We start from the raw sequence: 24314 nt of genomic DNA on the forward strand, positions 1-24314 counted from the left end.
AAGGGAGAACAACACAAGTCTTAACGTGAGTGCTTGCATAGCACGCATCCACTCTGAGACCGGAGGTGCTGGAGAAATGGGGGCAGCCAGGGAGCTTTCAGCTGCCTTCTGTTTACCAGGAAATAACTTCATCTGGCAATTTATCACGGTGAGAAGTGTCAGGGAAAAAAAATTCCTTTTATGAGAAACATTGCTAGACAGTCACACTGGAATCAGAGTCCTGTAATGAAAAGCTGGTGTGAAGGTTAGAGGGTCAGGAGCAAGAAATCTTCATTGCTTGTTGAGGGTGAAGAAGGCATACATGCCATTCTAAGTGATTATTCCCCCACAGAATGCAACTGGCAGGAAGAAATAAGGGCACTAAAAAACAATCTGGGGACAATCAAATTTGCAACCCTCTCCTAGACCATCACCAGCATATTAACATACATCTTCAGTTGGAGGAAAGAGCTATAGAACCACAAAGGCAAATCTATCTCAAGTTTTTATAATCATTTTACTACACATTTTAAGCAACAAAACAGAATGCTTTATTGTATTTAGCAGCAGGATTAATTGCTTCTTTTCCTTGAGCTCCATCCATTTGAGACTAGCTGCTGATTTAGGGAGCTTGGCAGCATCCCAAATATAGGCGTCTGATACCTCCTTAGAGGAAAAATAACCCTTTTGCATCCAGCCCACTCCCAGCTCCCAAGTGACTCTGCCCAGCCCCTGGCAAGGTATGACACTTATACATAGGGAAGGTTATTCATCAATGGACACTTCTCACGCTTTTTTCATTATTTTCATTGTTCTGCTGACTGCTGGTGAAGGGCAGTGACTTTCAGCTTTCCCCTTCTTGGAAGGCAGGTTTCTAATCCTCATTTCTTTAAAATTCTGAGTGTCGAAGGCGAAATTCTACTTGTAACTAACTGCACAGCAGTAGTAATTTGTGACAGGAATGATCTGGCAAGAAGGCCCAACTACAAGAAGGGGTTGAACTGGGCAGATAGAAATGCCAGAGAAAGAACGACTGCTTGCAAGGGAGTGAAGTTTCCCTTGGTGATGAAGTAAGAAACAGCCTCAGCATTGTCTTGCAGTGACCCTGGAATGGGAGCGCTCAGGGGCCACCTTTGGGCAGCAGAGCTGGGCTGGGAGATGGACCCGGGCTGGGCTGAGGTGCCCCATGCAACATCTCTCAGGATTGGTGCTGGTGCAAGCGTATTTAAGGAAGGTGCTTGTGGTGCATCTTTGCAGACTCCATGTAGAACTGCATAGTACTATGGTAAGACTTTGCCCAATGCATTTTTCATTAAATTTTTCTTTTATATTTAAACACAAATGTATATTTAATTCACCTCAAGGGATACCATAAAAATTCCCCAACAGTGTCTGAGGCTCAAAACCAGCAAACCAACCCAGAAAAGCAAACATTTCCTCCCTTTGGTTACTCTGATTTAAAATCTCATGGTTTTGAAGACGTCACTCAATCATTGCATATTTGCAGTTTTCAGAATTTTGTATTTCTCCCTGAATTTATACCGTGAATGCCCAGACAGGTAGCCTCCTCCATGACCCCATTAGGTGTCAGATGGAACATGCAATGATGCTGAAGTCTGCCTGCCTGGATGATACAGTGGGTACTCAGCCAGCGAGATGACCAGGGTGCACATCAGTCACAAGTGCAGGAACAGAACAACAAATGGCTGAGGAAAGGGAAAGTCTCATCCAGCACCAGGGGAGACCAGAGGCAACGCTCCCCTTTCTCCCTTCCTACCTGCTCCCCTCCCTCCCTCTGTACCTCCACAGAGTTACCAGCAGAGAGAACAGTTCCTATACCCCACACTCCAGATCATTTTCAGACCAAAGAAAGCCTGCTGCCACCCTTCTCCCAAAAATCTGTTAAGTGAGCTCATTTTTTTGGTTTTTTTTTTTTCATCCTTTGTTTTTGATCTACTTGTCCTTTCATAACCAGCCAAGTTTTCCCCAGGACGGCTCAGCCTGTGCATGGTGAGATGATTGTGGTGGCTGCCAGGAGAGCTGACAGCTTACACCAGACAGCTCCCCTGCTCCAGCACCTCCAGTTTGATGCCAGCACACTTCATGGCTGCCAGGGTGCAATGACTGACTGTCCTCCTCCTCCCTGTTGACTCCATACGGATGCAGTGAGGGCGGCTCTCTTCTTTGGGGCACTGGTAAGGCATCAGGCAGGAGCACTGTGTCTGTGTCTCTGGGAAAGAACGTGTTGGAGTTTTAGCTGCAAATGGCATGACCAAAACCATATTTTATGGTTGGACAATATTTCAAAGTCCATCAGGGAAAAACACTATTGGAGGTTTGTGATACATTAGTTACAAAAAGCCTATAGTGCATACACTAGATGGTAGGGTATAGAGACAAAAGCAGCTTTAAATATCAGTTTTTGCAGCAGTGGCCCATACAGAAGCAGAAATGAAGTATCTAACTATTTTTATCCACTGGCTTTCCCTGACCTTTCTTCTAAACAAAAAGATATTAAGTTGACTTTCTGTTCCCAATTATCCTTGCACACAATGTTGCTGTGAAATGGAGTCTTAAGGTCCATATTGTGTCAGCTTCTATTTCATTAAAGTTCCCTTTATGAATGCTAAGCTACCTGCTGCTGGCCTGTGGTAAAGCTCAGTCCTGCCTGTTATTTCATTATCCATTTCTGATCTAATCAGATTCTGACTCTTTATATTCTTTCCCAGAAATTCCCCAGGCAGGAAACTAAGTTTCTGCCCTCCCTTTCTTAAAACATATGAAAAATGTGTGTTTTCCTCCATTTAGCTACTTTCACATGGTACTGCAATATCTTCTGCCTCTGTGTTGATCTCAACTACTCAATTCTTAGGAAAAGCAAAACTCCCATCTCCTAAATGTTTGTGCATACTCATGAGAGGGAGAGGAGAAAAGTCCAATTCAAACCTCTTAAGCATCACAATGAAAACTTATTTAATGTATTTTTCTCCTCTCTTTCTCATTTTTCCTCACTGAATAGGGCTCCTCTTCAGGCTTTTGAGAGAAAAACACTGAGGTGCTGGCACAGGATTCATCTTTAAGCCACTTTCACAGTGGGAGCAGATTTTTGCTTCTTAGGGGCTCTGGAATAAATAAGCCAAATTTTTTTTTTAAATTATAACCCAGGTTTTTTAGAGGCTCCAATACAGCATGTCCCTTGAGAGGCACACCTGTTCGTGCCCTCTGCTTCAGCCCTACAAGGAACAACATCTCATGTGGTAATTTTACAGCCACCTACTTCAAACCCTGTGCTGCAGAAATCTTGCATCTTCAAAACAGGATTTTAGGACTGCTGCACATTGCTGTTGCTTTATTTATCATAAGTAGACAAGCTGTGATAAGGATCACGTTTGTCTCTGGAAGCAAGTGAAGGAATGAGCATGGCTGCCACTCAGCCTTTTCCTGGCAAGTGCTTGATGTGCACGGAATCAGCCAGCACCTCAGACATTTACAGGAAAACCTGCTGCTCTTATCACCAAGTTACACAGTAAATAGCCAAGCTGCACAACAGTGCTTATAAAATAATCCTCTTAGGGATTTCACCAGCTTAGCTAGTTCATTAAAACTCTTAATAAATACAGTTTTTACATATGGGTATTTGCAAATTTCGCTATTAAAATCCCATTAAGTCTGATGGCCCCAGTCTTGCTTTTTAAGTATTATAATGATTTAATTTAATAATTAAATTATATGCTATAGAGGGTGTGGCCCAAATTAACTCCTGCAGTACATATTAGTGGATATGGTAGCCTCACAGGGAATGGGTGATAACATTGCTGACTACATTGCTGTGATTAAAAATTCATATGTTAATTCTCCTGAAAAAGTTCCCTTAACCTCCAAGTTCCCTTTGTGCCTTACTAATGGGAAGTGGCAACGCTACACCATTTGTGCCTGAGGGAAAAGGCTCATATCTAAGTGTAATATTTGGTAGCAGGGACATGGGACTGGCCACACTTCCACACTCTTCTCACTGTAAATTGCTCAGATGGACCGCAATGCCTATAAATCCCATTCTGGGAGTAATGAAGGCGTCAGCACATTTTATTTTTAGATGGAAGGATCTAAATCCCACTATTCAGAAGTCATACCTGGACACTCTTCCCAGTCATAGCAGGTGTCATAGCCACAGGGCACTTTCTTCACGCTATCTGCAGAGAGTTTTGCCCTTTCGATAAGCCAATCTAGGTTGGAATCACCATGGCAAGGGCCGGCATGCAAGAAATGGAACGACTGCTCTCCGAGGCACCTTTCAGCTGAATACTGACAGCTGGGCTTGGTCACATTCTGTTCAGAAGCAGCATGTAGCACACAGATGTCTTCTGAATAGTGGCTGCCCCAAGGGAAAAAGAAAAATTATTTTAGCAGGGTGTGGAACAAGTCCGTGCTTCTAAACTCTCCACCATCATCAGATGAAACACAGCAAAGCCATGGCTAGGTTAGATATCTGTCTAAAGACATAAGGCTGTCCCAGCTACTGCAGGACCTGGACCTGATACAGCATAGTGCTGTGAGATGAGGAAGTTTTGGTCCTGTCCAACAGATGGGAGGTGAAGGACATGTTATCTCCACAAGGCATGGGAAATTTCCACAGGCCCTGGGGTGGCTTGTCTGAGTTAATGCAGCCCTGCAGCTGTGTGTGCCAGACTGCCTCTGAGGCACAGTTAATTTGGGACCAACGGCAGGCAAACCCAGCCATGCTGCTTGTAGTTTCTTTCTGTATTGTTTTTTGTTTCTGGGTGGATTCATTCTCAGCAAAAGCAGGCATTTCCAAGCAGCATAATTTTGTGGAGCTTAGTCATGTCCCAAAGAGAAAACAGCTCACCTTGTTTAGCCTCCTGAGTTAAACTTAGAGCTTTAGCCAACAAAACCTCTTTAGTTTTCAGAAGATTTGGCCTCTATACTTTTGACAATGTCTATATCAGCCTTGAATATGCTCTCTTTCCACCCAAGAGCTCTTGAGAGAGAGAGAAGATACCTGGTTATTTGGGCACTGATATGAACGAGTCCCATGCTGAGGGACTCGCCTGTGGTCACACAGGAGCCCTGTGATGGAATGTGTGTTGATCTCAGCTCTACAACAGCCCAGCTCATATTCAAGCTATACTCATCTCTCCTATCTCCAGCATCACACCACACCTCCATCCTGGCCAGTCTTTTACTAAAAATCCTCTAGGATAACCCTCTATTCACTTGAAGGCTCAATGGTCTATGCAGGTCATGTTGTGTAAAGGGATGGTAAATCCAAGTCTTATGTATTTTTATATGTTCTGGAGACTGAAACATACAGTGTATTTTGCAGCATGTTCATCTGAAAAAGGTGAATCTCAAACACAAGGAGCATGACCTACTCTAGCAAGGTGATGACAGTGAAAATGTACAGATTGGAGGAATGAAGAGAAGGAAGAATGGGGATCTCTGGTAGCAGATGGTAATGTAGATTAGAAGGATGTGCCCTGGTGTGCCATTTGGCTAATGTCATTGTTCATTAATTTCATAGTCTGTAAATGGGACTGTAGTTTGGATATAGAGGCATAGCTGGCTAATATCTGAACAGAGTAGCCCTGAATTGCTGTTGCCTTTTGTTACTCTTCCTGTTTTGTGTCACAACGGACTCTTAGTCTATCAGTGGAGAACCTTCAACTTTTCTAATGAAAATACTTAACTTACCCACAGTCTTCCTCTGGAGACATACAAATACACTGAGATCCAATCTGCTTTTGTCCAGGATTGCAAACACCTCTAATTTTAGTTTGCAAATCTGAAACGAAAGAGTGAGATGTGTTGTAACTAGTAACAAAGTGAACAGAAATACCTTAGACTTTTGCCATAAAACCTAAAATGGATTTATTTCCTTTTATCCCATATTTCTCTCTTCAAAAGCTGCTGTGGTTAGGATTCCACAAGTACGCATCAGTCTTTGCAAAAATCACTGGAAAATCCTGTACAAGAAGAGAAGCTTCAGTTTCAGTAGAATGCATTCTCCTATTTTACTTTCATAAAGCCTTGTTAATACATCTGGGGTTTGTTTTGTTTTGCTTTTACGAAAACTGTTTCAGTATCTCAAGTTCATAATTAAAGTGTACAGTACATTGCATCCAAAAATTCTGAACTTAATGCAGAGGTTTGGGACTGAAATTATATGGCATTGTGGTGGGGACAAAGTAAAACCAAAATTAATGAACAGTTGCTATGTGTCTTAAAACCATTGATCTGCTTCCTAGGTGTGGCTAACTAAAATAAACTATGCTGTTAACACCGGCAGTATAGAAACGGTAAAGCATATGCAGGTATACTAACCTTTTTCACATGTAATACATCTCAAAATAGGAGGTATCCAGGACAGGTCGTTCCCACAAGTATACTGTGTTTGACCAGTGACTATAAACCCAGCTCGGCAGCTCAGCTTCATGGTTTCACCAATGCTGTAATGTTGCTTAAATGGGGAAATTGTGACACTGTCAGATGTTGGTGGCCTGAGGCATACCGAGGCTGTAATAAACAAGAAAAAAGTATAATTCTTGTCACTTTTATGGTGTGTGGATATTTACAGCAAGTCATAATGCTTCATCTGAAGAGCCATAAAGACACTCCATAACACTGAACATTTGACTGACATTCAAATCTAATAAGTATTTGACATATTTAAGTCTAGAAATTTTCAGCACACCATCATGGTCTTTTAAAAATATTTTTCAATCAATAACAAAATAATTAGAATGTGTTTCTAATGTAAGCTAGTATAAGTAATTTAATTTTACAGTTTAAAAATAATAAAAATGGCAGTAACAGCATATTTTAATTTTTCTTTTGTAAATGAAGCTATTAACAAAACAATTAAAATGAACGGCAATAGAAAGCTCATAAGTATAATCAGGCAAATTTTTTTTTCATAAAATGAACACTAAGTCAATGAAATCACACTGAGTTCTAGAAAACTACCAGAATCTCTCCTGTTAGCAAACCCAGGTCAGTTCTGATCCTTAATTCTTAATTGGACTATAAATAATTCAAGGTGTTGATTTATTGTGGGGATTTTCAAGGCAGCCTGGGGTGGTGACGGTGGTTAGAGACAGATCATCCATTTAATATAAAAAGTGGTAGACAAATTTCTCTAAGAAAACTCTCTTCAGCAAAACTGTCATCAACTTAAAGATATCTATGTAAGTGTGGAAACAAAAGATGAGTCCTTCTGTTAAAGGTATTTAAAACTAGACAAAAGAATTTCACAGCATAGATCTGAGGGTTTTCTAAAGCACTGAATATTACAATATCCTTACAAAGCACATAATAGTAACACTTCTGAATTGAAAGAGGAATGATGTAGTGACTCAGTAGGTTTCTGCCATCTCTACATGAAATACCTTCTTAAAATGCTATCTTTTCCGATATCATTACAGATTCTTTTGTTAAAACCTGTATTAAAATCTATTTTACGTCTTTTTCTTCTGCTTCTGTTTTGTTACCAGGCTAAATTAATTTTCTCTTTCTTACGTTGACATTCAACAGGTTGCTGTGTCCAGGTTTGATCTGGCAGACACCGAAGGAATTGATAGCCATTGAGGACATGACCACTCACACAGGCAATTTCGGCTTCTTCCCCCACAGCATACTGGTTCTTTTCATTCTACAAAAAAGAAAACAAAAAGCCACTCAAAAATCTATGGCAACAAGACTGGACATTGTCAAAAGAAACAGTGATAAAAGCCTGATAATACGATGTAATGAATGCGTGCTTTTCCTCTTCTGAAATGAGTCATCAACTCGCCTATGTAATGATATGTTTATCCAGCTGCACTAACTGATGTCATGGTTACAAAACAAGGATTCAAGGACCACTGTTTGAAAGGGACTTTACCTTACCTTTCCGTCAGTTGCTGACAGACCTTGGTGGACTAGAGTGCCACATCATGCCACATACACAGCAACATGCTCACTAGCACAGTAACTGGCTTGGGTATCAGGCACATGTAACAAAGAAGCTGCAAAGTTTTCCAGCTCTGCAACTACTAAACTTTCCTTCTGTATCACTTGTTTTTCATGCTCACCCTGATAAAGCCATTTTCTGGTGGGTCTGGCCTGGAGCATCCAGACTCAGGTTCACCAACAGGGACATCCTCTTCTCTCCTGGCTTCATCATCATTTATACAAGGAGCACCTCTGAAAAGTAAAAATTTGCTGATAAAGGATGTATTAAGCATTGCTGTTGCCAAATAGCAATGGCAGAATGTCAGGAGTTTGGCCAGGAATGCTGTGAGTGTGTCCTGTCCTGTCCCAACCTGTCCCCAAGGTGAAAAAACTTTATTCCTTTAAATAAAAGGTGGTGGATATCAAAAATGGCAGGTGTTGATAGGAGGGAGATTGTGAGAGCACTAAAAAAGTGATAGATACAGGGCTACAATCTCTATCGACATAACTCATGAGATATTTTTATAGAGTAAGGAAAAGAGGCAAAGAACAGCATATAGAGGAAGTCTCTAAGGAGTCCATGTGATTTGGTTGGGTTTAAGATAAGCGCAGTCAAAACCCGCCTGTTGCCATCAGGCCATGGTTAAAGGAGGGGGGTCTTTGTGAGCATGGAGCGGTACAGTCTGCAGTGTCTAACGGAGCTGTGTAACAAAGAGCTGCGGAGCCCATTGCTTTTGGTCCTCTCCTATCCACTCCAGAATTTCCTCTGTAGCCATTACAGCAGGGATGATGAAAATCCTGCTTCAGCTCTTGGTTCCAGTAGAAAGACCATCTGTACAAAGCCTTGCTCTAGAAGATGCAAGAAACTGAGCCAGTTTGGGGTTAGAGTTGTGATTTTAAGTTGAAACCATGCAAAACCAGTACATCAGACATACTAAAAGGGGAGGATATGAAAAGCTTGGTAGTTTCAGTGGAATCATCTCTGAGACTGAGTTCAGATCCAAACCTCTAAGAAAAGAGGATGCAATGTTAAAAAATAGAAACTGTGAACTCCCATGAACAGAAGCAGATGAGTTCCCCATGGCTTTGGACAAGAAACCATGCAAAGAAGGTAAGAGATCAACAGGCGTACTTTAGTATGTAATTCATCAGCCATTTTCTAGGAATAAACAATAAATATATCCAAACTTGAAGCTAGTTGCAAAAATTTTCAGACATTTCCTTCTCTCAGCCCCACCACAGAAGTTCAGATGGGAGAACTGACTGCTATTTCTCCTTGGTAGTCACAAACCCATTCCGGAGCGCTTCTTAACTGTGCCCCATGACTATGGAGATCTTTTGATCTACCACCTTCTTACCTGTCCATGAACACAGAGACATAACAATCCTCCTCTTCTTCCCGTTCACCTTCACAGGCCTTCCCACCGTTCATCGGGGCGGGGTTATTACACTCCCTGGTCCTTCTCGTTTTGAAGGAAGCGTCGCATGAACTCCACTCAGACCAGCAACCCCAGCGGCCATCTACAGCAACTGCAAGAAAGAAAAGAAATCCCATCTTTTGGTATACCATATATAGTATTTCTCTTAAAGCCACGTATGAGGGGGATGGTGGTAAATTCATAACAGCTGTTTTCAGAGGATTTAAAACTGTTACTGTTCAGGGAGTAGAGTGTCTCTAGAATGTGAAGTTTTTCAAAAAGAAAGCCAAATTCCAGCTGCTTCATGAAAACCTAAAATATATCTTCCTTTCTAGTTTTGATTGCAAGTAACATTCAAACATAGAAGCATTTTCTACTTTTATTGCACACAGAGATGTTGAGTTTTCATGGTGCTGACAACCTTTTTAGATAGCTCAGTATTTAATGAATTGTTAAATAAATCTGAGCTCTAACACTGTGTGCAAACCCCAAATCTCCATCCTATGCAAGCTAAGTTAAAACACTACTGTCTTTTCTTAACCCCTGGGGTATTTTGTCTGTGCCACCATGAAGCATATATATATTTATATTTTTATATAAAATATATATATTATTATTAATATTATTATATTATTTAAACACCTGTTCTTTTCCGCATGCAATACACTTTTTACATTCATGTCTATCTGCATATCTTCAATTGTTTATTCATTTGAAAATAGGTCTTTATCTGAGTCACATAATGAGGCCTGTATCTGCTTAAGTGACCTTTCCTTCTGTCCCCTTTTGGTTCTGGAATATAAATATATGTCATAGCAAGTTTAATACTGTAAGTCTCTTCTGTTTTTCATAGGTATGGCACTAGCACCAATGTCATTCAAAAACCTGTTCACATTAAATTGTTCTTTAAATTCTTCAGAATTATGATTGTGTTCTCTTTCCTTAAGACAACTGAGTTTTCCTTCCACATTGTAACCAACAATTTTTATCTCCTTTAGCCATTTAGTCTTAAGCATAATAGGCTACAGGGAAACCTAAGGAATGGGTTTCTTAGTTTCTTAATTTTTGCATCAATTATATTTGATCTCAACTTCATCCTTATTGCTGAACAGCTCATTTCCTAATTACGTAGCTAAGGAATCTTTTAGCATGTCTTACAATTTCTTTTGAGATGTGCCTGTTCAGTTTGATTTTTTATTTTTAATCCTACGTTTATTCTTACACTTTCTGACCATCACCATGTGATAAGAAGTGCTATGGATTTAGTAAGGGAAGGTTATGTCAGATTCATCTTTAACAGATACCAGAAGGACCATATTTACATTATGACAGTATCACCCCAAATACCTGATGTGTAACCTGGAGCTCGTGTCTCACAGTTTTTGCCGTAGGTGCCAGCCTGGCACAGGCAGAGGCACTCCGTCCCAGAAAACACAGGCCTGCCATTGTTGGGGCACGGGGCACACTGGCAAGGGTCAAACCTGCCCACGTATTCTCTCAGGGCTCTCCTCAGGTTGCGACGTTTGGTTACGGCACATGGCACGTTCTTCACCAAATCCACGATGGGTGACACCTGGTAGACAGCCGTTCAGTAAGCTGTTACCTAGACACAGCACGGTCCTGCTGGGTGTAGCTGCAGGATTTTAAAGGCACTAGAGACTACATATGAAGCTATATCACACAGGAGTCAGGCGTGTTGAAAGTTATGGAGGCTTTAATGGAGCATGACAGTGCTATACATCTATATTATCCTGTTTATATTGCTTTTATTTCCCCAATTTAGGGCGCTCTGAGCCAGTGGAAAACTAACCAAGTGGGATACCATGTCTAAAAATTCAGGACACCATGGATGACGTGGGGTTTGCTTACATCCAGTCCCTGCCATGTGAGACATCCTTAGACTGCCTTCAGGTGCTCAGCAGCTGCAGTGGGAGAAAGATGTCTGCATGCTGCCTTCGGGCAGGCTTTGCCATTTGCCTCCAGTACTTTGCTGCTGCTGCTGCAGAGTGGCTGCTGCACCAGCCAAGGAGCTCAGTGCACTCACAACAGCGCTGGCATGCTGCGTTAAATGAGCACGACAGAGACACCAGGGACTGCTCTTTTGTTTCAGTTTAGCTATGTGTCATACTTCGCAACATAGGCCTGACAAGGGAAAGAGCACCAGGAAAAAAAGTGTTCCCAGCAGCATGCACTGCCTTCCTGCACAGTGACTAACTCCTGCCCATGCCTGAGCTCCTGCTGGTGCCAGAGTAGTTCGTTCGTATTCCCTCTTATTCTCACTGTCCATGGATGATGCAAACCTGGTGTGGCTTATAAACCAACACCATGCATGCTAATAAATGTTCTGTATGTTTATGTTATGCCCCTATGTATGCACATTCATATCACACACCACTCCCAATTTAAAAGACAAAACACCTGCAGAGGTCTCTCAAGAGCTGCTAATTGGTGAGTGCTTTACTATCTCAATGTTTTTCTTGCTCTTCTCATACCTCAAAGTCAATCACCACGGGATTGTCCTTTGTTGATTCCAGCCAGTGTGTGAAGACTGTGTGTCCTGGAAAAGCTCCCTTTTTCTCCCAGGCCAGAGCTGCCGCGTACTCTGACCTGCCACCTTTTACCAGGGAGACAGACCGTTCGGCTGACTCCAACATGGAACCTGAAAGGTGATTTCATCACAGTATGGTCAGACAAAGGCCTCCAAAGACAGCGGATGTAGAAAGACTTCTAAGAAAAAGTGTAATAGGATATAAAACGATATAGTAAGATCAATTTTTTTGAAGCTACCCTTGGAAGAATGAAGTATAAGCTCAGAAAAACAATCCCCACTACAACAGCAACGTGTCATAGTCTTCCAAATGGAGTGTCTGAGACCTTAGCCATGGAGATATTCAGAACTACACAAGACACTTGTGGAAAATGCAGGGGGGACAGCAGGCTCCTCTAGAAGAACACACTGCAAGGCAAGATCTATAGTCCCAGCTATAAACACCTGAGGAATGGAAATTGATCATAAAATGAGGACAAAAAAATGGTGGAGGTAATGAAATCCCTGTTTTAGTGATGCAGATCATGATATTTTTGGCATTTCCAGGGAGCTCCTGCACCTAGATGTCTGTTTAGCATGAGGAAGAGGGGAGGGGAAGGTCAGGGAGTGTGTTATTGCTGCCCAACTTATTGCAGCCCTTAAAGAAGATCAGGGACTCAGTCATGATCGCATGTTTCTAGCTGTGCCCATTTCCCAGTTTGGCATGCCTGGTCCTAGACCCAGGGCCGCTGGGAATGTTTGTCAGATCCATGACTGACTGGAAGATCCAGTGCCACCGGATCCACAATGATGGTGCTCCAGAGCAGAGGAAGAGCACTCTTACATCATAATTTCTTTTGCAAGTAAGAGGATGTTTCTAGTGCTTGCTTCAGAGGCAAACAGTGAAACACTGCCTCCTCTGACAGTGAGTGGTGGAAGAGCATCTGTAGTTCAACAAAGCTAGGAGGTCACCTCAGGTACCTAGCTGAGGGGAATGGTATCTCTCAGGGTAAGTAACAGGACATGGACCCTGTTATCATCATCGTCACCTTCGTGTTTCACAGTCATCCTGTTAGTGGTGCATCTGGTACTGACTTTCTTTTTCTTCCGGAAGAACACGCGCCTTGTTGTTTCTGTTCGGACACACTCCGTTGATTCATCCACTGTGAGGCCTAGAAATACCACAGAGCAGCAGCTTCATCCCCATAACAATATTATGTGATGGCACCATGCTCCCAGGCTCCCACGTCAAGGTGAGCCATCGCAGGTCTCCCTGCTCCTCACCCACCACTAGAGACTTCATTACTGCAGGCACCTGCTTCCCAGGTACAAACAGCATTGGACTGAGTCATGATCACCATCCCCTTTAGGTACCCTCCCATGCCCATGCAAGTTACAGCAGTGGCATTAAGAATCACAGCTTTTAACCTTAGATTTCCACTTTTGTGTTATTGTCTTTGCATTTTGACAGTCTGGCAGTCGTGTGAATATTTTTAGAGTAATTTCTCATCAATACCAACAAGATTAATGACTGTGTCCCAAAAAGTACCACTTACACCTCTCAGACCTCAGTCTCACACTGAAGTATGCTGGAACACCTTTTCCTGGTGGCACCTGGTCTTGATCTGAAGGTCTTAAGAGGTTTCCCTGAACACAGTGACATTTACCAAGTAAGGAACTCTTGAGCTTTTCAAATTAAGACAGTGTAAAGCAAAAATTTCTTCTTGCTCTATATCTAGGCAGTGTGAGTAATTCCTGGGTCTATGCAAGTTTAAAGGATTTTTTGCTGTTGGAGAACTTACTATGTGGTGTAAGACCTAAAAACAGTGATAAGAAAAGCTGGTAAACAAATCATGATATTTTCTTGTTAAAGATTACATACCTGAGTTCTTCAATTCCTCAGAGCTGTACTGGTAAAGAATGTCATAAGAACCACCCATCTTCCCAGAGGTGTAGTAATGAGTGCCAAAGTCATCAAATATTCTGCTGTATAAAGCGTAGTTGTACTCCAGGGGCAGGTGGTTAAGTGCTTTTAGAAAGATGTCTGAGAGCTGCAGATCTGACTGCTTCATTGTGAAGTTTGCAACAGAAATGACTTTATGGACTCTAATAAAGTTGGAATTCTAGAAATAAATAAAATATTAAAAAAAAAAAAGAGGAGTCTTAGCACCTTCATAGGTAGTTAATTGCAGAAAGTAGAGGAGCCAGGAGTACATCCTGAGATACATTGCAAGAACTAATTAATCCTGTGTATCATGCTGCTTTAGCCATGAACAATCTCACCCTGGAGTTTCCAAGAGCCCTATGAGGTTCTTGAGGACAATGCTCATTACTCCTTTACATTGTGGGAGTATGTAGCATTCCAACAAAAATTAGGACTCCCTGAGTACCTACCAAACAGAAAGCAAAAGGACTCCTGCCATAACAAATACACCAGCAATTGATAAGACAACTAAAAGTCTCGGAAGAAAGGCTTCAGTTTATGAGCATGCATGGGTCGTTTGCAACTAATCTGTTGAGTGGGTGTTTTGGATACTAACTCACTCTTATGAAGTGTCACAATTCATCAGTCTGCTAAAACTAAAACTAAACCACAAGGAAAAAGATCTCATGGAGCTCAAGGGTCAGGCTGTTAATGTGAGAGGCAAAAAAAAGAAAGTTTGAAAACTGGAAACATCTCTTACATTTAGAAAAAATTATGGTTTTGAAACAGCTAATTCATATATTTTCGCAATGCTAGAGGCTGTTTGTGTAGGAGTTTAACTAAACAGAAAGGAGAGGAATAGAAAATACTGAAAGAAGGGACTTATAAAGTGACAAAGGAACTAATGGCACAAGGCTGAAGCAAAGAAATCAAGAACAAAAGGAGGGGCAGGAAACTGGAGCAAATGACCAACCAGCAGATAGGAAAGATTCATTACAAAACAACTTTTTTACTGATTTATACATGGATTCTTCTGCTAAATTTTGCTGCTGGTAGATTGGCTCTACTCCACTTCTATCTCCAAGGTCACTTGGCTTAGAAGACACAAGGATGCATCTAGACAGAGAGTTCTCCCAGCCAGGACTGACGCTTGAGCTGGACCTGAGCTCTCAGTTCTGCACAGCACTGCTCATTTCAGTGATCTCATTTGCACATTGGAAAATAAGCTACTCTGCTTTCTGCTGCAGTGACAATACGAATGGAAGAAACAGGACACGTAACAATTCCCAGATTATATTCATCTCCTAAAATACCCTGTAGTAACATCAGTTTTAGAATTTCCAGGTGATTTGGGTTCTAATCCTCAATTTTCAGCTTTGCCAGCTAACATTTCAGTTACAACACACAAAATTGCAGGCCACTTGGCAGATACTGATTCTAAAAGCTTAGTTGGTTTTAGCATACACTTGCATGCTAAATATGAATTTCTGCTTGACATGTATCTCATATTTGCATTTTCTGCTAGTAAAAGTATCTTAAGTGCCTTTATTAATAGCAATTAAGTGCTTTTATTACTAGCAATTTACCTTACAGTTGTCAAACCCAGTGATTTCTATGTTAAATCCCTGAGGCACACACAGTGTTGGAAACCCTCACTTGTAGAACAATCCCGGGAAATTGGATTTCATAGTCTCCATCATTTCTGGGCACATGTTTAATCATAGTGGTAAACCCTGGTACCTGTAGCAAGCTTGACGCACAAGTACCAGGTATTAATACAAAGTGTGAGTATATCAGGGATGATTATTCCCAAATAAAGCCTGGTCTAAATCAAGCGTTTTGTTATACAAACTACTTCTTTGACAAAAACCAGCCAAACACAAACTGAGCTGGACTGATGTTGACGTTTCTGTGGATGTGATATGTTTCTGTGGATGTGATATTTCTGAGATTATCTTTACGACCAAGTGCATCTTAGCAGCCATGAGACTCCAATATGTAAGTTAGTTACCAAATCAAAAACTAATGTAGATTAATTCCCAGTACATGCATATATATAACGTCCCTGAGTGCACTTTGTTTCTTTTTAGAGTTGTCTGCTACTGTTACTACATGGTGTTCAGCCTTCTTAATCCATAACTAAGACAGGGAAAGAAGTGGTTTACCCAATCTGATAATCTTAAATATATGTCAAATCTATGCTTTTTTAAGTGGAATAAACCTATGGCTTCTGTACTGAAAACGGAAAAGCACGTTACATTACAGAAGTTATGTTACAACCAAGAACATCCTGTAGTATCAGAAGACAAATTTTATAATTTATGATTCTAGAGTTGTTTTGTTTTGTTTTAAATGTAATGCCAATGCCTTGGTAAGGAAAGTAGCCTTTGGTAGCTCAGTTCCGAAATGAGCAGACAAAAATTGAATGAAAGGAAGAAACTGGAGGCAACAATCAATTACCTTTTCATGTGAAGCTTCAATGGCTTTCTTGAAGGAGGAAGATGATGTGACTTTAACACGTGTCTTTCTTGAGAATAAAAATGGGATACCAGAAGAACTTCGAGCACCATGAGTAGATGAACTACTTTCATGAGCACTGTCACTCAGGGGAGTCAAATCATTGTAGAAATCTGATGTTACATCATCCTCTTCATCTATTACCTGGAGATTCAGTACAGCAAAACACATTTGCCCAAATAATAATCTGAAACAGAAACCTATTAAGCAATGAATCTTAATTTTTTTTTATGGAAGAAACACGCCTGATTGTTTGACACATGGCAGTAAGCTAAAAAACTGTTCTTAACACAAAAGATGAGGCAGAGAAAGGTTGATAGGCAAGATGAATATAAGATAAGAAGTAGACTTACTAACAGGCATTTATACAAGAAAAAAAGAAAAAAAACATGTAACACTTTATTCTAAAATTCCCCACCCCCATGTCCCAAAGCTTAGAAATAATTTTCAAAAACTGTTTCAACACACTTTTCAAAGACTCTCAGACCTTCATGCTATGTCCACATTTGTTCAAGTCCAAGCTCATTTCAGCGTCACTGCTGTATCCTTGCAGTACCTACGGCTGTCCTAACACCAGCTTCCTTCTAGTCACCTGCAGCCTTGGGACACAGTTCCTCCCTGAGCCATTTCAGCCTCTGGCCAGATTATGTCAGGGTTAGGAGCAAGGCCCTTGGTACCAAGTCAGAACGAAGGCACGGCCACAGCCATGAGGGAGCAGGAGAGAAGCCCAAATCAATCATGTTGGCTCTGATATATGATGCAGTGAGTAAACACAGATCTGAAAGGCATGAGTAGAGCCACTGGAGTGCTCAATTTATCCCATTTCCACACATCACCTGAAGCATGTTCAGGCCTCACCAGGTTGATTAATCTTGCCCTAAAACACACATTACTGCCTAAAACTTGAGCACATAACTTGGATCGTGATTATGGCAGTGTTTTTTCAACCAGCAGTTGCTCCTTGAGAATACCTGAAAGCTGACAGCCTCCAGGTTCGCAGGAACACGATACGATTTCCTGGTCTCATTGCGCTTCACTGTTGTGCAATGTCCTCCATTGAATGAGTTGCCAAGGACTTCCCCTCTGCTCTCTCCTGCCAGAATGTGAAATCTAACAAAAAATTATTTCCAGAGATTAAAATCCCAGGAAGACATACAGGCTTGAAACATTTAGTGGTATGTAGCTGCACTGAAGATTTTGTAGGTTTAAAGGAAATGGAATGAGTATCTGGATTATGTTACTGCTTTGAAAGAAGTTCCTCTACAAGAACTTCTCATTCACACTGAATTCACCTGAAAAATGCTGCAGTAGCAATCCTGCTTCCTACTTTCCAGCACTGTCTAACCCTCTAGGTAATCCCAATGTCAGCACGAAACAGTCACTTTTAAGCAGAGAAACACCTAAAAATGGCCTAGGAAAATAAAAAAGCAGTTCTTCATTTCTGCCATAAGTGATGCTACCAGAGTGCACCAAGTTCAAAATTCAATTAAAAAATGCAGGACTGCTTGGGACAAGCACCCCATGTTTAGGTTTTACACTGCTTAAATTAGTATCCTGGATGAGGTGATGGTTGGTATCGTGTGAAATATATCATAGACGAGCAAACATTTGTAGAGGAACATCGTCAAAATTTCTGAAGCACTTGGCATAACTGAGCTGGAAGCTGCCAGTACATGATGCTCTGGTTGAGGCAGGAAGGGTCACTCAGAGAGCCGTGCTCCCTGACAGCTCTTTATCCAGTGCACCAGCATTGCAGAGCAGGACTGGCAAACGCAGTGGGCAAGCCTGATGGTTTGGTTGCTTTTTTATAATTTCTTGTTAATTTTAAATTGAGAGATTATGTGCTTTAATAGGATACTCTCACAAGCTAGTTGGGGATTATCTTGTTTATGTAAATTAGTGAGATAACAATCTCAAGTTTATGAAAAATAAGCAAGGCTGGCTTACCCATTTCCTATTAACTGCACACCTGGGATGCTCTCATACTTTCTGTTACACACGCTCTTTTTCCTCCCACAATTCCTTTCATCAGAGTTATCCCCACAGTCATTTTCTCCATTACATTCCAATTTTTTTGCAATACAGCGACCTGTACCAGAGAAACAGCTTTATGCAAAGATTCACCATGTCTGAATGCAGAAAAGGGCAGACTGTCTTTTTCCCTATTAAAGGTGTGAACTTGTCATAGGAATTAATGGTGAGGCAGTATAATGCCTAGATTATTCCAATAAGAAATGGTTGTCTCAGTTCTGCCAGTTTTGCCTTGCTTTGAAGCTGCAAAGTCTTAATTAAAAGTTTAGCAAAAGAATATGTGGGTAAAATTATTTTGAGACTATTCAGGTATATTTAAATTGAAGCAAACAAGAAATACCCACAAATAAAAACGGTGTGAGTTTATGTTCAGACAAACTCTATGGATATGTTCGGACATGAAAAATTTGCGCAAAGAAATATTATTAGAACAGTGCTACTATCTAGCTATTGTGGTCATACTGACATCCCAGTCTAGAGATTGCCCTTGAATTACTTTTAGTTACAGAAGAAACTGCAAACATCAGCTGCTACTTATAGATATGAAATCCTTAGGTAGACTTTTCTTTCTGCTCCTTTTCCCTGGAATTTGTGCATGGAACATACAAGATCTGGATCATCTGGACCGTTTTTGTCTCAGTGTCTAATCTTTTGACTAATAATGCAGCAGTTACACAATGAAGACTGTCATTACCACTTTCACATTGAAATTTATTCTTGCAATCAACTTCCACTATGTTGCAGAGCTTAGTTGGGAAGCATGGGCGGGAATCCACCAGCAGCTCAGGACAGGCCTGACCCCCAAACTGGGATGGTCGCAGGAGTGTCCGGACACGAAACTGAAAGGCAGAAGAAACAAAACCAGAGTGTTTGTGTGAGCTCTTTTTGTTGCTAAGTGCCCTCCCAGGCAGAGCCATATGCCTCAGTGCTGCTGAAGCTTTATCAAAACCAGAGCCCCGAAGGAAATAATTGGGGTTTTTTGTCCTTACATCCTGCCACACCATCCACCCAGGTGAGGCAGGCAGGGAACTGAAATCCAAGAGCCTCAGTAGCCCTGAAGGAGCATACATGATTAAACATTTGACAACCTGGGCTATATCACTGGAGGAATCCGAAGTTCAGTCCCTGTATCTTCAGCTTTAAAAGTACTGCAGGAAATGGTGTGTGAACAGGCTTGTGGAGATTTATCCTGCTCTTTATCATCACTTGAAATAGAAACACTCTGACAGTGGCATGTATCCCCATCTCTAAACCAGCTGGCTTGGCTCCCACACATGGGGCCTCTTATCTGTGGAGCACTGGATGACTGGGGAGGACAAAAATGGTTTTCCTGAAAGTTTCTGTTACCAGAGACCATCTGGGAGCAAAATCTGGAGCTTACTGGGTTTTCTTTCCCCAAGTCAGCACCCTCCATGCAGAATAACAAAGCTGAAGGCTAGCAGCCTTTTTCCAGATATGTTTTCCACTCCACTTCAAGGGACTGCTAGTGAGACCGCTCTGCATGTGGCTGAACAGTTCCTCCTCTAAGAATTTTTCCCTATTGGAAAAGCACAGTTTCTTGAAGACTTCTGTTATTTCTCTTCCTGTAGACAGACTGTGGAGTCAAACAATGCAGGAAGATGACTAGTAAAAATCAGTAAAAAATCAAGAATGGCTATGAAGGGAGAGTGTGAGGAGCAACAGCAGACCATCTGAAGGCTTTTGAGCTCAAGATAACCCTTCCTCGTACTCCACTTGGGATCCGTAACACTCACTGTATTTCTTGTGTGAGCTTCCACCTCTGCATCCCTACCCTTCACTGGCAGCTTGCTTACAATAGTCTTCACACATACCTTGGAAGTCACATCCTCCTTTCTGATGGTTGTTTATATTTATAAAGGTCACAAGCAGTGATGTTTATAGCTTGGAGGGAAAAATGGATCGCAGTCCACGAAAGCACCTTTCTGCTTCAAGCAGCAAAGATGTTGCATCAATATTTAAAGTTAATAAAAATGAACAACGCTTCTACATATGAATATGTATGTAAGAAACCCAGCCATTTAAGAGGATATTGACTACAAAAAAATCAGTTCAATTGAGAGCAATGCGCCCTTTCAGCTCTTGCAGTTTGTTTGCTGACTCCCACGCTCTCACCGTTTGTCCCTGCTCTGCTCTCGTACTCTCCATCCCAACTGCAGGATGGGAACCCCACATGGAGGTTCATATCTCACGCTTAGAACAGCTTCTTCATGTCTTCCTCATCCTGCATGGGCATCAGAAATTTGTATGTGTATGTAAAGATATACTTATGATAACTCACAGGATTTTCTAGATTGCTTTTCAGGCATGGATTTCTGAAGCTGAGCAGGACATTCAGACAGCTGTAGGCTGTGTCTGCCCAGAAACTCAGAGCCGCTGTCATGGTCAGCCTCAAAGCTCAGATCCACCAGCCACATAAATACCCCAAACAATCTGCACTCAGCTCCTCCCCACTCCCTACAAACTTATATTTGCCGGAGCTTGGTTTCTTTAGGTCAAATCCACTTGAACATGACTTTTCACCTCTTCCTTCTCTGCCGTCTTACCTCTAAGTCTTGACCATCAGTCGACAGACACAAGCCCAGGAGGAAAAAACACCATCCTGGGGCTTCGTTCCACAGATATTAAGCACATCCACCTGTTTTTTGTGTAGGCTATAAAGGTTGGGGGAATGGTGCCCTGGATTTCTTAAGAGCAATCTCAAACTGACCCTGACTATCAGTGTAAGATACAGCCTGAGCATTTCCAGCCAGTGCAGGTTAGGATTTGCCAGTTAACTCTTTTTAACAGATGATTTGATCCTATTTTTCTCGTCTTTAGATCATATAGAATGCTATGGATAAGCTAAAGATTCTGTGACTTTCTCCTGCTTAAATAGATGTGAACTCTAAAGCTTAATTTAAGCTTTATGTGGAAAATTCATCTTTAATTGTGACAATGGAACTTTTGAAGCAAGTTCTCATAAATGGATTTACGCTTCTAATTCAGCCCTTTCTGGTTTGATCTGCTTATTTTAACTTGTTCTTTCCATGTTCTACTGTTATAATTCACAACCAATTTCCCTTGTTAACATAAACTGTCATTTTGCAGATGAATTGCCATAAAGTTGAATGTCTGAAATGAAGAGATCTCTTAAGCATAATTTCTTGCATTTAACCCAAATAAAACATTTTCTACCTACTTGTTTTTTAATGCATGGGTCACATTCCGACCAAGGGCCAAAGTCTCCAAGCTGACAGTTTATAGGACATGCTTGCTGGTTACATGCACGAGATTCCTGCTTTGTGCACAGCTGGTCACAGAAGTTTTGGCTATAATATTCATCCATCTTTATTTGCCTAAAAAATTTTAACACGTTATGCTGGGAAGAAATCATAGACATATCATAGATGTTCTCTAACTGTGGGTGAAGGCTGATAAAGAAAATTATTTGAGTCCAATGAAAGAAACTTGAGAGATAATAAGTAGTTGCAGAATGCTGATTAAAAGAAAAATCCAAATATAGCTTAAGTTTACAGAGCAATTCTTTTTGATTCATGTCACTTCAAATGTCCCAGAGAATAGCTACAGAGAGAGCCAGGTGGAAAAGAGGGGATTTCTCACAAGTTTAGAATATACCACTGAATTGCATCCAATATGGTGCTGATGAATCTTTATTTGACTTTAACTGTTTTCATAAAATTAATCATACAGGGACAAACTTTCTGTAGGCTTGCCATGCTGTAGCTCAGCCCTCCCGTGGCATTGCTCTGCACTGGGAGAGCTCCCAGAGCGGGACGCGGAGCGCTGGCCCCGTGTGCTCGCAGGGGCCGGTTGCCCAATGCACGCTGCTGGCGAGGCCGTCATAGGACCTGGCTGTTCTCTCCTCACTACACGTGTTGGCAGATGCAGGTTTGTTTGGAGGCACCGTAATGCTCTATATGCATAATTGTGTAATTTTTAAGTCTTGCAATTAAAATATAACCTATTTGTCAGGTAAACAGTTTTGCAGTATATTATGGAAGCTGGAGTTTCAGACACAGGTCCCCCTCCCCAGAAGTGGTATTAAATAGTGGAATAAATAGAAACATAGAAGTAGTGAGATAGTTTGGCCTTACCTGTACCTGGTCTGTGTGCCAAAATTGCAGGTTTGTGAACAGGCAGACCACGACCCCCATGGGTAATGTTCACAGTAGCACCCCTGGCTGCTCCCAATCACCAGGCTCAGCAGCATCAGGTGCACTAACATAGTCTTGTCTGTAGTGCAGGTGTCCATCTACCACACATGGACAGGTAACAAAAGCTTAAGAAACTATCATGGTTGTGCCTGTATTCTTAGAGACATATCTAATATGCAGAGTCTAAATCTGCTTCACAATACAAAGTTACTAAGCAGTGTACTTAGAAAGGTAATAATGCATGATGCACAATTATCAATAATTTAGTTGATACTTTAAGTACCAGAAGTCACAATGTTTTTTTGGCCACTTACTTATCAGGAGTACTAATCATGACTGCGCATTATTTCTATTTAAGAAGTTGCTTATAAATCATTTTGAATGTTACAAATAAAGACCTGCTATTGCTCTTCATTGCTTGGAAGTATTCTCAAAAATATTTTCTAAGAATAAGAATAAAAGCATGAGACAGTTCTTCCTATAAACCATGTGAAACAATAAACAAGATTTTAAGAATAAGCAGTCCCATCTATTACCCTGTAACCAATTGATTTTCACATGCTTATAAACTTCCTCAGCATGAGTGTTTTGCTGCAGTGAATCCTTCCTGAAGCTTTTTGTTGTTCTTAGTTTTGACTAGCCTGTCTAAATCACAAACCATCACTATTCAAAGCTCATCTGAATTTTCTACCAACAGAAGAAAACAGAACAGCTAGCCTATTTCTCACTCCAGTGGTCAATCAAACTTTATTTATTGAGGCAGAAGGTTATAGGCAGTCTTTAGGAAGCAATAATGCTTAGCGAACTTGAAAAATGTTTTCCAGACAAACTATTTGCCCTTTGAAAAATGCAAAAGATTTTTGCCCCTCATCATGAGATTGAATGAACACTAAATTTGATAGGCTGTTAAGAGTAGAACATTATAATTTTGTTTTGCCTCAAAATAAGAAAACCCAATAGGAAGTTTTAAAAACAAGTATTTATTTTAACATAATACTCCAGAAGATTTCATTTTGAAAAGTTTGAAATGAAATGTGCAACTGTTTTCTATTTTAGGTTTTTAGCCGCATATGCTATTATGATTTTTATACCTTGCTGAGAAAAAAATGAAACTGTGTCAAGTCAAAACATTGCTTCCTCCTTTAGTAAAGAAAGGCAGTAAGTCTTCACATAGCTGTCGTAGTGAGAACTCAGAACACTTTTTATGCAACAATTCATCAATGAACAAACCTTTCAGAGACATTTAAGTATAATCAAACCCAAAATACAGTAAAGCTGAAGACAGAGAAATCAACAGTCTTGCCAATGAACCAAGAGGAGGACAAATATTACATCTTTTTTCCTTACCTGGGTTCCTGGCTCCTCGCACCAACGGTGCTTGCTTAGGAAGGAGATGAAGCCCTACAGGACTCCCTCAATTACTTTGTTCATTCCTTCACTCTAGCGTACATAGAAAAACTCCGTTTATTCTCGCCTGCGAGCAAAACTCCAACCAATCAATAAATCAGAAGCATATCAACAGCCATATAGATGTAAGTACATGAAAGATTAATTCAAACTTGTAAAGAAAAAAAAACCACAAAATGCTTCCCCATATGTCTTGTAACCCGTGTGCATTGAAGCCAACTAAAGAGCTTCTTTATTAACTTGCTGTAAGGCTGTTAGCTGCAAAGTCAGTCAACTTTGCACACTGGTGTGACCTTGGTGTGGTTTGCTGTAGTCTCTTAAATGAAAGGTTGGAGGTTTTGTTTAATTTGGTTATCCGTTAATGAAAGCATATTTGGTCTGGTGACAGA

At 41.0% G+C, this 24314-nt stretch overlaps 1 protein-coding gene across 2 annotated transcripts; it reads right to left on the reverse strand.

Moving 5' to 3' along the window:
• Nucleotides 1-477: 477 nt before the first annotated feature.
• C6 (complement C6) lies at nt 478-24199 on the reverse strand. Of its 2 annotated transcripts, XM_054810275.1 has the most exons (18): nt 23866-24199; nt 22459-22616; nt 21543-21699; nt 19038-19182; nt 18260-18401; nt 17284-17422; nt 16256-16456; nt 13754-13994; nt 12921-13043; nt 11837-12003; nt 10692-10917; nt 9285-9456; nt 8067-8178; nt 7513-7645; nt 6319-6510; nt 5689-5779; nt 4110-4351; nt 478-2209 (listed from the first exon to the last, which is right to left on the reverse strand). In XM_054810275.1, exons 2-18 carry the CDS (start codon nt 22614-22616, stop codon nt 2028-2030), a joined length of 2823 nt encoding a protein of 940 aa, XP_054666250.1. In that variant the 5' UTR covers nt 23866-24199; the 3' UTR covers nt 478-2027. The 2 variants fall into 2 exon arrangements, with proteins under 2 accessions (XP_054666250.1, XP_054666251.1); XM_054810276.1 differs by lacking the exons at nt 10692-10917; nt 11837-12003.
• Between the last annotated feature and the right edge of the window lie 115 nt (nt 24200-24314).

The sequence above is a fragment of the Grus americana genome, chromosome Z, assembly GCF_028858705.1.
Source record: "Grus americana isolate bGruAme1 chromosome Z, bGruAme1.mat, whole genome shotgun sequence".
Lineage (NCBI taxonomy): Eukaryota > Metazoa > Chordata > Aves > Gruiformes > Gruidae > Grus > Grus americana.

Excerpts from the sequence above, each read along its gene's own strand:
- C6 (XM_054810275.1), bottom strand. The coding sequence starts at position 22,616 with ATGGACACCTGCACTACAGACAAGACTATGTTAGTGCACCTGATGCTG. Across the intron at positions 17,423-18,259 it reads GTGCAGTTAATAGGAAATGG|ATTTCACATTCTGGCAGGAG; the intron begins GTAAGCCAGCCT and ends ATTTTTTGTTAG. Across the intron at positions 10,918-11,836 it reads CCGTGGTGATTGACTTTGAG|GTGTCACCCATCGTGGATTT; the intron begins GTATGAGAAGAG and ends GCTGTCTACCAG.